General features: G+C 34.9%; 3 protein-coding genes across 3 annotated transcripts; all 3 read right to left on the bottom strand.

Moving 5' to 3' along the window:
• Positions 1 to 571: 571 nt before the first annotated feature.
• Positions 572 to 15,744, bottom strand: LOC145788716 (uncharacterized). The gene is made up of 4 exons (XM_082923012.1): positions 15,374 to 15,744; positions 10,494 to 10,572; positions 8,213 to 8,291; positions 572 to 1,826 (listed from the first exon to the last, which is right to left on the bottom strand). Exon 4 carries the CDS (start codon positions 1,739 to 1,741, stop codon positions 698 to 700), a length of 1,044 nt encoding a protein of 347 aa, XP_082779138.1. The 5' UTR covers positions 1,742 to 1,826; positions 8,213 to 8,291; positions 10,494 to 10,572; positions 15,374 to 15,744; the 3' UTR covers positions 572 to 697.
• LOC145823511 (protein FAR1-RELATED SEQUENCE 5-like) lies at positions 4,243 to 6,047 on the bottom strand. The gene is made up of 2 exons (XM_082923011.1): positions 5,088 to 6,047; positions 4,243 to 5,000 (listed from the first exon to the last, which is right to left on the bottom strand). The coding sequence occupies exons 1-2, from the start codon at positions 6,035 to 6,037 to the stop codon at positions 4,844 to 4,846; spliced, it is 1,107 nt and encodes a 368-aa protein (XP_082779137.1). The 5' UTR covers positions 6,038 to 6,047; the 3' UTR covers positions 4,243 to 4,843.
• Positions 6,069 to 7,249, bottom strand: LOC145824269 (protein FAR1-RELATED SEQUENCE 5-like). Its single transcript, XM_082923892.1, has 2 exons — positions 6,220 to 7,249; positions 6,069 to 6,088 (listed from the first exon to the last, which is right to left on the bottom strand). Exons 1-2 carry the CDS (start codon positions 7,247 to 7,249, stop codon positions 6,069 to 6,071), a joined length of 1,050 nt encoding a protein of 349 aa, XP_082780018.1.
• Positions 15,745 to 16,459: the final 715 nt, after the last annotated feature.

Here is a 16,459-nt window from a genome sequence, read left to right as displayed (position 1 = left end):
AATACAAAAAAAAATTAAATAAAAAATATATTGTTAATACAGAGAAAGTGATAATTCATTTCATCTCCCCACTTAGAAGGCGCGCAAAGGTAGTTCTTTGCAAATTTTAAAAACACCAAGAACAATGACAGTATTTGCTACAAAAAAGCAACAGAGGACCTGCATTTCCTTGCTAGTAAGCAACACCTAATGTACCCTTCAACGACTTAGAAAGAAAGAACGTCTAAGAAATCTAAGGAATTATAGTTGTTAATCACATTCCGTGCATAAATATCATACTAAGTTTTGGAATCGATGTATCAACTGTGTAGTCAATTGGTATCCATAAATTTCAGCAAGCTATACATACATCGTTGGATTTGAACCAAAAAAAAAATATATAATTGGACATGTCTATCAAAAATGTCGAAGCATCATACTAAATAATATTGTTGACATAAACCATCCAAATGTTGTCCATCACATAAGCCATCCATGAATCCTAACATTGTTTCAATTTTTTTTTCAAAATACATGGGACAAAAAGTAACATTGTTCGCAAAAGTATGGGACAAAAAGTATGGGACAAAAAGTAACACTGTTCGCAAAAGTATGGGACAAAAAGTAACACTGTTCGCAAAAGTATGGGACAAAAAGTAACACTGTTTGCAAAAAAAAGTAACAGTGTCAGCTAAATCATTGGCCTTGCAAACTTTGTTCAACCATCATTGTCTGTGTCCATTTGTTGGCTGTCATCATGGTTGGACCCATTAGATTCATGCTCACTATCATTAGAACTAGTTGAATTCTCAAAATCTTCACCACAAAAGGCTTTCCGCATTTTTTTTAGCTCTAACTTGACCTTCCTCATGTCTTTCTTGTGCTGCAACTCCATCCGGTTCAACATGGACACAGCCTCGTACAAACGAGTTGATATGCTCTCCAATGAAGTAGGATCTTGTCTTTCACGGTGCTTTCGACTTTGCCCTTGTGTTTTCCCATACGTTCCACGACCTATGTGGCTCATCTGCCCCTTCCATTCATCATCTGGTCGAGTCGGTACACAAAGCTCAAGTAGCATATCAGTCACAAGGAGGCCGAATGGTAATGCTGCATGTGGATTGTTAGCTTTTGCGACAGAATCCACAACTTGCCAAATTATCTTCGGAACATCTAGAGGGCTGAAATTATGGACAGCATACAACATGAGTGCTCGTTCATGGTCAAAAGTGGATTTCACCCCCCTTGGGTCAAGATTGTACCACAAGATAAGATGAAGAACGGCAACGTCAGGCTTCAGGAACTTTACATGATACTTGTCTTGTGGTATGACTCCTTCAATGTACAAATCATCAACAATTTGGGCTTCATTAGGAAGGTCAACACCAGGAAGGTATGGATATTGTGTTTTGTCATCATGTGTTGGTCGCTGAATGTCTAAGAATTTTGATATGCAATCCGCAGAAAACACCACATCTTTCCCCCTCAGTTTTGTTTTCAGAATCAAGTTCTCTGTATTAGTTGGCTTTTGTATGCTACCAAAGAATTCCCGTACCAGGTTGACATTAGCCTTCCCTTCCCGTTCGATTAGGTTTTGGATATGCAGGTGGCCCACAATTGCTGGAATATCAGTATGAGTTAACTCCTTCAACTTGACAGCCCGCTCTACCGTAATAGCCCGTTTAGCAAAAATACCAAGGTCAACGTGAGGAGCTTCCGCTTTTCCTTTACTCGGTTTTTTTGTTGTCTTTTTCCGTGGCATCTTCAAGTTTGATTAGTTGCTGCTCTGAATCAAGGAATATTACCCAATAATCACGGACAACTTCCACAGATTCCCGAGTAGAAGCCTAACACAAAAAATAGTAGATAAGCAATAGTTATTGTGCAAAAACTAACTACAAGATATAAGAAAGTAAAACAAAAAATCTAACATGGGAACTTGCTATAAGAACTAACAAGAAAGAGTACATGCTTCAGGGGAAAAAAAAATTGGCAGAACAACAATACCAGCTGGCTCCTATTTCTGAAATTAAGTTCTTTTTATTAATGCGTAATAAAAACACAGTCAGAAATTGAAAGAGAGTTCATCTCATTCAAATTGCACTAACGGCTAGGAGTGGATTGATACCATACAATAGTACAATCAAATTTAAATTTAATCCAATAGTGTTCCAATACAATTAAGAGCTTCTAAGTTTGTGTGTTCAACTACTAACCTCAATTGCACCCTTATATAGAAACTTCTAAGAAGACACCTATATAAAAAACAAATATAATGCCATTTTGTGTTCACATACCTCAGAAGCAGCAGAAGGAACTGAGTCACTTTAGGAGTGTTCACATGCCTTATATAGTCACTTTAACTGTACTGTTAGGACATTTTTCGTCCATATTTGGGGAAAAATAGAAACTTTAGCTGGAACATTATCAACAACTGAAAAGATTGTTTCTGGTTTGGCGAGCGTTTTATTTACAGAAAATTTACTCTTTAAGATGGGTCAAGTAACACAAGAAACTATTATATATTTATTAGAAAACAAAAAATTACAACAGTTCTTTTGTGTGGTGCAAAGCAATGGTGCACGTTTAATCGTCCCTAAAAGTGAACACATATAGGAAAATGAAAAAGATAACAATTGTAGACCCTAAATTCCCAACCAAAAAAGGTGAAGTTTAGATTTGAAAAGAAGAAATGAAATAGGTATAGAAAACCAGTTACAAAACACAAAAGTGAAACTTGCTATACTATAGAACATTAATGTACAGTATTTCATTCCAAATCTGTTAATCCCATAACCGTTGTGAAGATTCTCTCTTAACAATTCTTCCTTCCATCCTTTTATGACCTTGTCGATGAATCCCTCAATTCTGCTCTCCAAATCATTGTTAAATTCGTCTTTATCATCATCCTAACCAACAACACCATCGCTACCATTGTCATCATTTTCTTCATCGTAACCATCCGAACCATGATAAATGGCTTATATATTTTTGTCATCGTCATCATTGTAATTGTCGTTGTACTTGCTGCCGTGTTGGCTGCTCTGCTCCTCATAGGTACTGTCTGTGTATTCGGTGTGCTCTTCCTCTACTCCATAACGAAAGTGGAGGACAGGCAAGAATGGATCAAGTACATCAGTAGATGATGGGCTGTAACTTTTGACAATAACGACGCATATAGCATGAAACACCAAAAACATGAAAAGACGACTACATGAAAATCCGAGAATTTTGTGATATAATGTCACAGAGAAATTTAGAAGTGCCACATAAGTAGCTGCACATAGAATGAGCACTAGAAGTACTGGTAACCAGACAAGTCTCACGCCATGTGTTGCGTACAATTGGTTGATGTGGGTAACCATTTTATAGGTCTATATCAGACTTATGGAATAGGCAAGAGATATTTTCTCAGAAAGTGAATAGGCAAGAGTTATTGTTCTCAGAAAGTTTAAATATAATATATTCTCAGTTTACATTTGAGATATAGACAGATTGATCAAGTCTATTCTAGAAAATTTGAAATTTTCAAGCATAAACTAGGAAGTCTCTCATCATCTCTTGGCATTGCCAAGACAAGTAGAAAGTATGAGCTTTTCATAAATAGAGAGGGGGGAGAGAGAGAGAGAGACCCTCATATAGCTCTGATCGGGATTTGCTGCACCTTCTACTCGAATGATCGTCAGTGGGACGATGACGGCGTCGGAGTAGGGCGACACCGGTGGGAGGATGGCAGACTGAGGTAGTGCCACCAATGGCAGCAAGGGATACAGGTATTAGAATCATAGGACTTGAGTGAATCTCCAGATTATTTGGTTGCGTTGAATATATATCTTGCATTTATTTTTTTATGAGATTACATATTTGAAAATAATTATTTTTAGTAAATTTAACGTTTGGTTAGATGGAATGGATAGAATAAATAAATAAAAGACTATTTTATTTTTTTTTAATTATTTACTAAGTAATAGCAATATTAAACATATCTTTAATATTTTAATTATTTTTAATTAGATTAAATAAAAATTTATTTTATTTTATTTTTTACACAATTAAATAAATTTATTTTTAAGAAATTAAATAAATAAAATATCAATACAAATATACATTATTTTTTTAATTAAAATTTTAAATAAATTTGTTTTTAAAAATAATAATAATCAAACAATGAAATTAAATAATATATATATTAAATTTAAATAATGAAATTAAATAAAATATAAATAAAATTTTAAAATGAAGATTATTCCATGATTCGGATCTCTTGTGTGAGCAAATAGCCAAATAAGCTCAAGTCCTAATTTGACTGCATCAACAGCCTCAAGTCCAAAATTTTCTTAGATGCTTTTAGTTTTAAGGAAGTACATTTGCAAAGTTGGTTTAATGGTACGCTATTGTTTGAATGACAAGTTGGGTTCATGTTACTAAATTTTTTGTTGGGTGATGAAGTTGTTTATATTTTGACAATGCACATCTCCATCATCTCTTATTATACCTATACATCGATACCATACCATTCCACTATAAGCATAGTTATGTGTCACCTAACAGCAATGTCCACCATTTCTTACCAAGCAAACAGACAATTAAAAAAATCTACAAAAGAGAAATAGAGACAGTTCGGTATTATTAACAGTGATTGTTTGTAAAGTAATGGCATGAGCAACTCCCTATTTTATCAGCAATCAAACAAATTTTGAATGTTTTCACCTTTATTTTCAAAATTATTCTCCAAACTACGAAATTTATTAAGAATGCCTAAGATTAAAACAACTAAGACATTAACAAAACATAACTACTAGCCACTAATGTCTCCTTGTAAAAACAATGTTTCGATCACTGTAAGCCTCATCATGAAAGTCAACTACACTGGATCATTTGGATAAATTGGCAATTCATCGATATCATCCGTGTGGGGATCCAACTCTGTGTTCATGAATGGTTCACTGTCTGAGTTGCTACCCTCTCTGTGGCTACTTGAAGCCAATTTTTTACACGTCCGCTTCGTGTGTCCGATGCTCCTACAGTAGCAAATAATGCATAAACGATTTTAATAATCATATGCATGTAACAGGATATTAAAAGGTCATACAATGAAAGTACCATACCTACAATACCCACACCGCCTTGGTTTTGGAGGTTTACCCATAGAAGATGTCCCTCCGGGGTTCCCTTTGGTCTTCACTACATTCGGATCACCAACGCCATATAGTTTGGGTGCAATATTTTTGTCCCCAGCCTCGGCGTTACATTCTTTTCTCATTGCCCAACGTTTTTTCATCTGCGATGTCAGCTGGAAAGCTATTTCCCTTGCCTCTTCAAAATCTTTGTCCGCGTGTGAGGCATAATATGACATTTCACTAAAACAGGAGCTGAGTATACCAAACCGAGCTGTCTGTGTTAGGGTGCTACAAATTTGGGTAAGACTTGGTTGTTGACACTTTGACCTACCACGTCTTGTCCATCTCTGCAAGACACAACTCGGTGGAATACACATTAATTGTTCAGATTTCATAACAGCAATCATGTGGCAGCAAGGGATGCCAAACGACTCAAACTTCAAGCAACAACATTTCATTGTGATATTAGCTGGAAAATACTCAACCGTCCACGTGCATGTTGGTGACTTGTACTCACCAAAACGGTAGGTGCGATGATCCTCAAGCTGAACTCTTTCCATCACAAACAATTTACCCTCTTTCCTGATTTCATGTTGAAACAATGAGAAAATCTTCCGAGTAAAGAGTTCAGCTGCATGTTTCTCCAAACTCCTCAATGGCGTAGTCAAAACCGGGAAACTATTCTCTGTTTTAGATTCTGTTTCTGCCTCATTAACACGCATTCTAGCAAGAGCCCTATCATACTGCGCTACAAATTCATACAGCCTAACCTTTTGGTTTAGGAATATATTGAAATATGCATTTATACCCTCGACACGTTGAGTGCTCCTCATTCCAGCAAACATGTGACCACGGAGATATGCCTCAGCCCAATTATCACGCTTCAGATGAATATCCGACACCCAGTTATTGTTCTCCAACTTGTACTGTTTCACCATAGCAGCCCAGGCATTGTCAAACTCATCAATTTTACATTTCTTCAACATCAACTGTGCAAAATCAGTTGTAAAGTCTGGTATGTGGACATTTGTTGAGGCATTTTTCTCCAGATGCCAAGAACATAAACGATGTCTGCAGTTTGGAATAACTCTTTTGATTGCCTGACGCATTGCCCTATCACCATCTGTTACAACGGAGATGGGTCTTTTACCATCCATGGCCTCCATTAACATTTCCAGCACCCACGTGTATGTCTCCATTGTCTCATCAGGCAACAAAGCACATCCGAATATAGTTGTCATGAAATGGTTACTCACGCCAGCTAGAATTACAAATGGCTTCTTATATGCATTTGTACGATAAGTTGTATCAAATACCAATACATCACCAAATGCAGCATAATCCATTCGAGACCTACAATCTGCCCAGAAAATCTTGTCCAACCGGTTGTCCTTATCGACGTTGTATTTGAAAAAAAATAATGGATCTGCATCTAATTTAGCTGACAAGTATCCTAACGCACCCTCTGCATCCCCTTCTGCGAGTTGTACTTTGCGCTCAGCTTGGAATTGATTGTGCAAATCTCTATGAATGAAGCCCACCTTCTCATAACCCCCTGACTGATGGACCATAAAATCCATGATCTGACTCGTTTTCATACCCACATTGCGCATGGCCTTTGCTTGAGCTTGGTCTGCACTTGTTACAAACCTATGCGACCAAAGAAAAGGGACGCAGTGTGGTGCTGCCAACGGATGGTTGTGTTCCCCTACAAAGTGGGTCACAACATATTTCCTAGCTGTCTTGTCATAACGCACACGAAATGTGGCATTACAAAAAAGTCTAGTTTCTGCCCTAGGAGTTCTTACCCGTTCCACACGTTGCAAGTATTTGTTTTCTCTTACACCTTCCCTTGAACAAACCCATTTCCTACTCTCTACAAATTTGTTGTCTCCAGTAATTCTTTTTCTACTTCTTCGTACGCTAAAACCGATGACCTTAGCGTATGCATTGTAGAAAGTATAAGCATCATCCTCTGAATTGAATTTCATTTGCAACACATCTTCCTTAGTAAGCATTCGTAAACTATCATAGGTTTGGGAAGCTAACCCTTCTTTCACATCAACAACATCATCCTTGCCATCTAGAGCAAATTGATCATCAATTTCAGTATTGACCTCTTCAGGCCTACTACTTTCAGGTTCATCCATTGTATATACACTTCTAAGTACCCTATTAGCAATTAAAACGAAACAAATCAACTAAAAAACACACATGCCATTGCGCTGCTATAATTTACATCTCCAGGACAAATAAATATAATAGCACACCTGCCAGTGCCTTGCAATCAATTTACAAAAAAAATCAAACATGTCTGCAAGCACCCTACTAACAACTAAAACCAAACAAAAAACCAAAAAAACCACACCCGCCAATATTGTGCTACCAATTATTACTTCTTTATAGAAAATGAACAAATAAGCACACCAGTCCGTGCTATGCTATCAATTATATGCCAATAATAAAAAAGCACCTGTAAGTACCCTACTATAAATTAAAATAAAATTAATTAATTACAAACACACCTGCCAGTGTTCTGTTATAAATTAAAATCAAACAAATAAATAAAATAGCACACCCGCCCGTGCCCTGCTATTCGTTAAAATCAAATAAATAAATAAGCACACCAGCCAGTGCACTGCTATCAATTCAAAACAAATAAATTAAAAAACACAAAAGCAATTACCCTACTATTAATTCAAATGAAACAAATAACTAAAGTAGCACACCCGCCAGTGCCCTGCTATTCATTAAAATCAAAGAAGTAAATAAGCACACCAGCCAGTGCCCTGCTATAAATTAAAAAACACAGAATCAAGTACCCTACAATCAATTAGAATGAAACAAATAAATATAATAGCACACCTGCCAGTGCCCTGCTATTCATTAAAACAAACAAATAAATAAGCACACCAGCCAGTGCCCTGCTACCAATTCAAAGCAAAAAATTTCAAAAACACAGAATCAAGTACCCTAATATCAATTAAAATGAAACAAATAAATAAAATAGCACACCCGCCAGTGCCCTGCTATTCATTAAAAGCAAATAAATAAAATAGCACACCCGCCAGTGCCCTGCTATTAATTAAAAGCAAATAAATTAAAAAGCAGACCTGCTAATGCAACCGCTACGGAGGAAGGGATGGAGGAGGTATAAGTTTACTTGTACGTTAAGATGGAGAAATTGAGGACCTATGACAAACAAAAACAGAACATCGAAATAGAGTTAGTAAAGAAGACAATACTTAAGGAAAGTAATGATTATGGCGAGAAAAGAAAGAATCTATCTACGAAAAATATTATTTTGCACATCTTTTCACCTTAACAAACTGCATAAGCAATAACAGAGATAAAAGTCTACGACTCAATTAAAAGTCTAATTGTAGGTTATTTTATCCAATTTGTGCTTATGACCTATTGGCGATGCTTACGACTCAATTAATGGGCTTACTAGTTCTGACCTGATTCTTGTTTCATTCAATCATAATATATATTATGAGTTATTTTGAGGATTAGGGTTATGAGATTAAACAAAAGTTTTGCTACAAAAATGACTTTTGATAGAAACAGTCGGTCATTATAATTTCTCTTCTTTTGATAGTTAAACCCTTTGTCGTTTTTTGCTCGTGGATGTAGGCTTTTAGACAAACCACTCGTATGTTTGTATTCTTGTGTGATTCCGCTGTGTTACTTTGTTTTCGTTTGTTCCGTCATGACAAAGTTCAAAAACTTGTGATAGCGGTTTTCAAAAATGAATATATGATATTTCTAAACATTTTGTTTTCAGAAAAAGTTTGCCAAACTAGTTTTCTACTTTTTCTTTCCCCAAAAAATTTGAAAACAAACCAAACATATCCATGAGCAGTGACTGAGCATGGTATTGTTGTCACAACAAAAAGCACAAACCTACCCTTCTGGTAGCTTTATCAACTAACATGTTAATGTTAATCAAATTACCTCAAAAAGGGCTTAAGGGAACATTAAACATTAATCTTTTGGGAAACCTCTTCTTAAATTCTGTAAAGACAATGTTATCATGGGCCTACCTTTTTCTTACATCTCTATCCACCTGACAAGCATGGATTTAACAAAATTTAAACCCTATGGCAAGCAAGGTATAACATGATTCAATTATAGAATTTATTCCAACTTTTCGTCCTTATGTATAGCTTACCCTGAGCCACTGCAAAACCACACAAAAACCCATTTTATCCCCATCCTGCCTTCTTAATTCCCAAAAAAATGGAAAAGAAGCCCATAATGCAGCAACTGGCCAAGAATGTCCGTCGGATGTCATTATCTGATGACAGTGCCATGATGAAGCAAATTCAGGGAACCCATTCGCCTGATGGGCGTGATGTATATGCCAAGCCCAATCTCCAAGTCATTGAGGACATCCTGAACCATGTCACTCCTGACTTTTCTGGTGTATGTACAAATCCTCTTATCCTTTCTCCTCAAAACAGAACGTTGGCGCTGTTTGGGAAGCTGCCAACGAGGCTATTATAGCCTCATTTGATAAATAAGCCAAAAAGTGGCAATGTTCACAGTTTTTTTGGAGAAACAAAAAAAAAAAAAAAAAAAAAAGGCACTGCGCTGGACAGTGTATGCTGTGCCTACACTGTCACAGCCAGAATTGATACATCAATGGGAAAATTACCATTTTGCCCCTCTATATCAATTTAAAAAATAAAAAGTTAGGGACAAATTTGTCATTTTAAATTTAAACATCATTTCAACACACGTTCCAATACAAGAACCCAACTAAAAATTCATCTCATCTTCCCAAACACCAAAACTGAAATAACCTACTAAAATAGCCAAAAAGCCAAATGGCCTACTAAAATAGCCACTTTCCAAACGAGGCCATTATGTTCTACAAGTTTCATGCTATTTGTCGCTAGGGGTCAATTGTGTTGTTTGTTAATTCAAAACAAATAAATTTAAAAACACAAAAGCAATTACCCTACTATTAATTACAATGAAACAAATAAATAAAATAGCACACCCGCCAGTGCCCTGCTATTCATTAAAAACAAACAAGTAAATAAGCACACTAGCCAGTGCCATGCTATAAATTCAAAAACACAGAAGCAAGTACTCTACTATCAATTAAAATGAAACAAATAAATAAAATAGCACACTTGGCAGTGCCCTGCTATTCATTTAAAAAAACAAATAAATAAGCACACCAGCCAGTGCCCTGCTACCAATTCAAAGCAAAAAAAATTCAAAAACACAGAAGCAAGTACCCTAATATCAATTAAAATGAAACAAATAAATACAATAGCACACCCGCCAGTGCCCTGCTATTCATTAAAAGCAAATAAATAAAATAGCACACCCGCCAGTGCCCTGCCTATTAATTAACAGCAAATAAATTAAAAAGCATACCTGCTAATGCAACCGCTACGAAGGAAGGGATGTCGGAGGTATAGGTTTATTTTGACGTTAAGATGGAGTAATTGAGGACCTATGACAAACAAAAACAAAACATCGAAATTGAGTTAGTAAAGAAGACAATAGTTAAGGAAATTAATGATTATGGCGAGAAAAGAAAGAATCTATATACGAAAAATATTTAACAGATTTTAGTACCCCATGCCATGTGAGTCAATTAAACAAAAATACCTTTAGATTGTATTTGAATCTTGCATTTATGGGCAAAAAGGAAAAACAAGGGAAAAATGACAAAATTTAATAGTTTAGTACACCATGTAATGCGAGTCAATTAAACAATAAGTACTGATAGGTTATGCTTGAATATTGAATTTGAATAGGAATTGTGAATAGAAACGAAAATAGACGAAATTAGACAATTTTTAATTCATGCCATTTTTTTACAACACTAAATGGTGGAACAAAGAAGTGGATGATCCCATAAAAAAAATGCTCATATGATTATGATGTTACTAGGCAAGCGCGCTTTCTATTGCCTACCTTGCTAGCCATATCATCAAAAGATGCATTACCTCCATGTTCACTGTTAATACATATTTTTCTATTTTCAAACAATGTCACAATCAATTTAAAAGGCTGTTGAGGCTTATGGATTAAGACTCACTTCGAAGATCAAGGAATGCAGCTTACAAGAAAACCTTGCAGCTTAAAAAAACAAAGGCTCGAGCCCAAGAAGCAAGGCTCGTATAAAAGACAAGCATCACACTTAGACTGATCTTATGCCTACAATGCATGCTTGTCTACCTAGCCTAATGCAAGCAACCTATACCGATCATCACAAACTTACTTTTTAACTATCCGTCTTGCTAGTTTATTTCAACACATTAAGATACACACGTTCTACAAATCACACCACTAGTTATAGATATCCCTATTTTTACTTTTGCACGGTCAATTACAAGTTCAAATCATAACAACTTGGTAGCTAAATTAAATTTCTATGAACTTTGCACAAATAATTTGCTCCTCAAACATAGAATCCCAAAAATAGTTGTAAGACATTGGTGTCCTCATACACTGTTAAAAATCTCATCATTTCATAACTTTTATTATATTGTTAATACCTTGTAGATTTTCTAATGTAGGCCTTAGTCCTATCAAATTTTGGCATTTCATCGCCTCCAAGGTAACTCATAAACCATTTTAGAGCATCTCCAACCTTTCACCAATTCTTTCAACTAATTTGATTTCAAATTTGAGTAAAAAAAACTTGATTTTATATGAACTACTCAAATCCTTTCAGTAAAATCTTTTTAAACACCTTCCTCTTATCCAAAATTTCCCTTTTCATCAAATTTGATCAGGCCCATCTCCAATGCTTCTTCTTTTTTTTTTTCCCATGAAATTTTGATTTACTGTATTGGTTCTCAATTTGCTAAAAGAAATAACTCTCCCTTCATGAGATTTAATGAAATAATTTCAGATAATTTTTTAACGCTTTTGATGAAAAAAAAACAAAAATAACTAAATGGATATTCAACTAAGTTACAATAACATCAAAAAATCCATTCGTTTCTCACTTTCCACAATTCCCAAACAATTGCTAAAGGTAATACATCCCAAACCACTGTAATTTTCTTTCTAATAGGAAAAACAAGCCAGCACAAGAGTAATTGTTACAAACATAACAGATTTCAATAAACAAATAAAAAATTACAGTCTCATATCAGTTACATGAGTACAAAATACAATCACCCACAAATCAGATTTCACACACTTAAGCCAAATTTGAAGTGTATATATGTATATATATATATGAAATCAAAACAACTACCAAAGCAAACAAACATCAAAAACCTAAACCGATTCAATTCATATTTAGACATCCTTTTTATTAAGGCGAAAGCAATCGGAGCTGATAGATACTGTATAGACATATCGATTATCAATGCTAAATTTTATATTTAGTGTAAAAGAGATGAAAAATGAGACAAAATTTTATATGAATTAAAATTTTAAGGGAGCACAGTGAATTTCCTTGTGAATTATGGCAAACTTATGAGTTTCCTTCTCATAGTGCAGCATTATTATTTTCTTCATCTCCTAATTCTCTTTTGTCTTGTTTTTCAAATGCCAAATCAAGAACCTCAGCAAAACTCTTGCAGGAGGAGTTATGTTGTCTAAGGATGAAGCATGATGAGATCCTTCAAAGAATTAACAACATGTGGTACTGGTCAATAATTGTGAATGTGCATGAAAAAATAAATATCACAATGGTCAAAATCCTCCAAATACCATTTTTATTAAAAAGAAAGTCACTATAATGAATCGTGATGAACACCACGTTGGGTTATAACTGAATATCACAATGGGTTGTGACCAACTTATTAAATTAAATACAATTTAAAATTCGTTAGGTTCTCAAGTCAACTATTAGGTCAACTCGGTTGGTTTAGAGTCCTAATCTTAATAACTTAACAGTGAACCAATGCTGAACTAACACATGAAGAAAGAAAACTAATTTGCAACAAATATGGTGATGCATCTAGACACAAAACACATATTTGTAAATTATATGTATATTAGCAGTAGGCCCTTCTACCTACTATAAAATAAAATAATGGCAGGCCCTTCTTAATCTGGTGTTTTTTTTTTCTGTAACAGATTTGACACACTGTTTTGGGTACTTTATTGTAAATAGAACTTAAGAATTTCATAACTTGTATATTCAAGAAGATGTAAAAAAAATATACAAGTATAACCATCTTCTCAGGCAAAAACAAGTTTACTTCCTAAAACAGTTTAATGCAGGATATGCAAATACAAATACGAAAACTTTAAGATTATGTTCGGATCATTGATTATATGTGGAGGCCAACAAAGGAAAAGAAAAGGAAAAGAAGAAAATAAAGTCAAAAATATTTATTTGTTTCAATATTTCCCTTTCCTTGATAAATCCAAATTTCATAGCTAACATAAAATTTTCATTATGATGTGATCATCATCATAAAAATTAATGTCGCCTTTGGCTCTACTATGCATATAATATGTGCAAACAACTAAAAAAACACTCTTTACATTGACAATCGATACAAATAATCAAAAAGCAAACACAAACATGCGATGGTAAATGGAGGGCACAATTGTGGGTAGAAAGTATTTGAAGTGTTAAATTATGTTTCTAGAAACAGTTATAGTACTACTTTTGAATAAGATACTTATCACCAACTTGAGATAAAAGGTTCATGTATGTTCATTTTATGGTTAAACTAAATTCTCAAGAAGTCAATGTGTCATTCCTCTGAAAAATCCAAGTAGGTCTACCTTTTTGACAACTTGCAAAGCAGATTACCACTAGAAAACAATTAAAAAAGAAAAAGAAAAAGAGGCTAAGTTACATACAAAAGGAAAGTAAATAAATAAATAAATGAGAAGACAACAACTTTGAATACATCCATAGTTTTTTGAATTCAAGGACTGCTACTATGTCCTTAGCCTAATTTGTGTTGTGGGCTTCTATTTAAGGCTTAAATTTTCAAAAATTTCATTGTCGCGCATGTTATTCTTGTCATGAAATATACAAAATCTCTCTAAAAGTAGACTTTTCCACGAACATTCCTAGCTTTTAAGGATATCAAAAAGTAAATCCAAGTGCATAAATGATTTTCACATAATCATTCATAGTTGTCATACCAAGTAATCTGACTATGAAGATTCCTTGAACCAATACAACATTCTCATAAATCTTATAAATACCCAAAATTGGATAACTCTTACAACACTTCACCTTTCTTGGCTCAAAGGTTTTAAGTATTTTGTGTTCAATCTCTCTTCATATTGTGGTCATGTTGTCTATGTTCTTCAGGTTCTCTCTTTGCAGCAAAAACCATAGCTAATCCTTCTCACGATATGAGCTTCGCAATCCTTCTACTATATATACAAACGTGAAAGGGGCACTTTGAAGAATGGGAAGCAAGAATCGATACAGGAAATGGGGGTTAACAAAAGGGGATTTCGAAGAAGGGAATCAAAACAACTATCAAAGCAAACAAACATAAAAAACCCATAACCAATGTTTGTTTTCCAAATATATATGAGATTAGGATGGAATTGTCTCAATGGCTCTCTTGTTCTATTGAGCCAGTTAAATCAATGGCATAAAAAATGGTGGTCAAAAAAATATCGGGCAATATACATGATATTACAAGAAATGTTGTTGTACTTGATTCAAGGTAAAAAAATTAGTGTATTGGAGTTCTATTTTGATTGGAGACAATGATGCAAGGGAAATTGAGAGAGTTCACCAACTTTTTATGATTTGTTGCATGAGTAACAAGACATAATTAATTTGAGGAGCAAGGCTACTAGTGAATCTACTACGAGTTCAAATCAATGTTAGTAAAAGTGTGAGGCACACTTAAGCACAAATACCTCCTAGGCCCTAAATGCAAAGTTCAAAGTCAAGCCTGATTGACATAAAATCAAATTTTTCAAAAATAATGTATTATGACAAACGATTCATAATACATAATAAATAAATAAAAAGTTATAGACAATCAAATAACAATATATTTAACCTTTTAGCTAACCTCTCCAAAATACTGATAAGGTTGTGTCAGCAACAATCGATACAGGAAATGGGGGTTAACAAAAGGGGATTTCGAAGAAGGGAATCAAAACAACTATCAAAGCAAACAAACATAAAAAACCTAAACCTAATATTTTCCTATTTTTATAAACAAACCCAGTGAGTTCACAAACGTGGACTCACAGTTTCAAAGAAAGGGATTGCGGCGGTCTAGGGTTTCATACAATGGACATGGAGAAAGGGGGAGAGAAAAAAGTTACAGAGAGAGAGAGAGAGAGAGACATACCTTCAGGCGAAGTCGATGGTGGGTCGTCTTCGCAGGGATGGCCTTCGAGTGATGGTCTTCGAGGGCGAAGAGGGAGGGTCTGCGTGCTGTCTCCCTTCAGGCGAAGTCGATGGTGGGTCGTCTTCGCAGGGATGGCCTTCGAGTGATGGTCTTCGATGGCGAAGACGGAGGGTCTGCGTGCTGTCTCCAAAACAGAGGGGTTTGGGGAAAAAACTGAAACAATTTGAAAAAAAAAGTAACCGGTTGAAGGGGTTACCAATATTCCAAATCAAATTCTTCATTGGCTGAGATTTATTTGTGAAAATCTAATGGCTTAAAATATATGTGTATATGATGTGCACATCTTATTGAGGTGCACATCTTAACAGCTCCCTAATTGTAAACATAAATTACAACCAATAAAATAATTCAAATAATTTTAATAACTTAGGTGACCTTTGAAATCTCGCCAAAGAGGTTTAACTTACCAACAACTAAGTCATGGCCACGGTTAATTTGGAAACCCCCCCCCTTGGTCAAATATTCAAGAACTACCAAAGATGCCCACGCCCAGAGTTATATACCCAAGCCATGACATCCGTGGTCTGCCCCAAGGGAACGGTCTGCCAGGGGTATGTAACTTTCATGCGTGCCACCCGCACATCCACCCTTATTCCAAAACCAAATACCGATAAAGGTTCAAATAATCCCCGTGCCATCTTAGGGTTTCGCGACACAATTTACTTAAAAATTATTAAAAACCAGGGCTCACCCTAAATAACCGGTATTAACCCTCTATCATTAACTCTATATAATAAACACAAATTATTCAATGTCCAAAATTTAATAGACAATTAATTTAAACCATGGTATGAACATAAAAACTTAGATATTAAAATTTTAAATATATTATTTACACAATCCTAAAATTCGCGCAATTGAACAGAATACTCAATAGGGATGTTTAGGTCACTTTTCAGAAAGAATTTCAGAAAAATAAGATGTAAATAATCCTGTAAAATTTTCAGCAATCTTTATGACACAGATTTGTCACATTTGCTTACATTAATTCCATGCTTAATTTTATAGATCAAATCCATAATAAAA

Source organism: Camellia sinensis, chromosome 4, assembly GCF_055761805.1.
Source record: "Camellia sinensis isolate YWXY chromosome 4, ASM5576180v1, whole genome shotgun sequence".
Lineage (NCBI taxonomy): Eukaryota > Viridiplantae > Streptophyta > Magnoliopsida > Ericales > Theaceae > Camellia > Camellia sinensis.
Note: the sequence above shows the minus strand (reverse complement) of the source record. Positions and strands in the feature narration are given on the sequence as shown.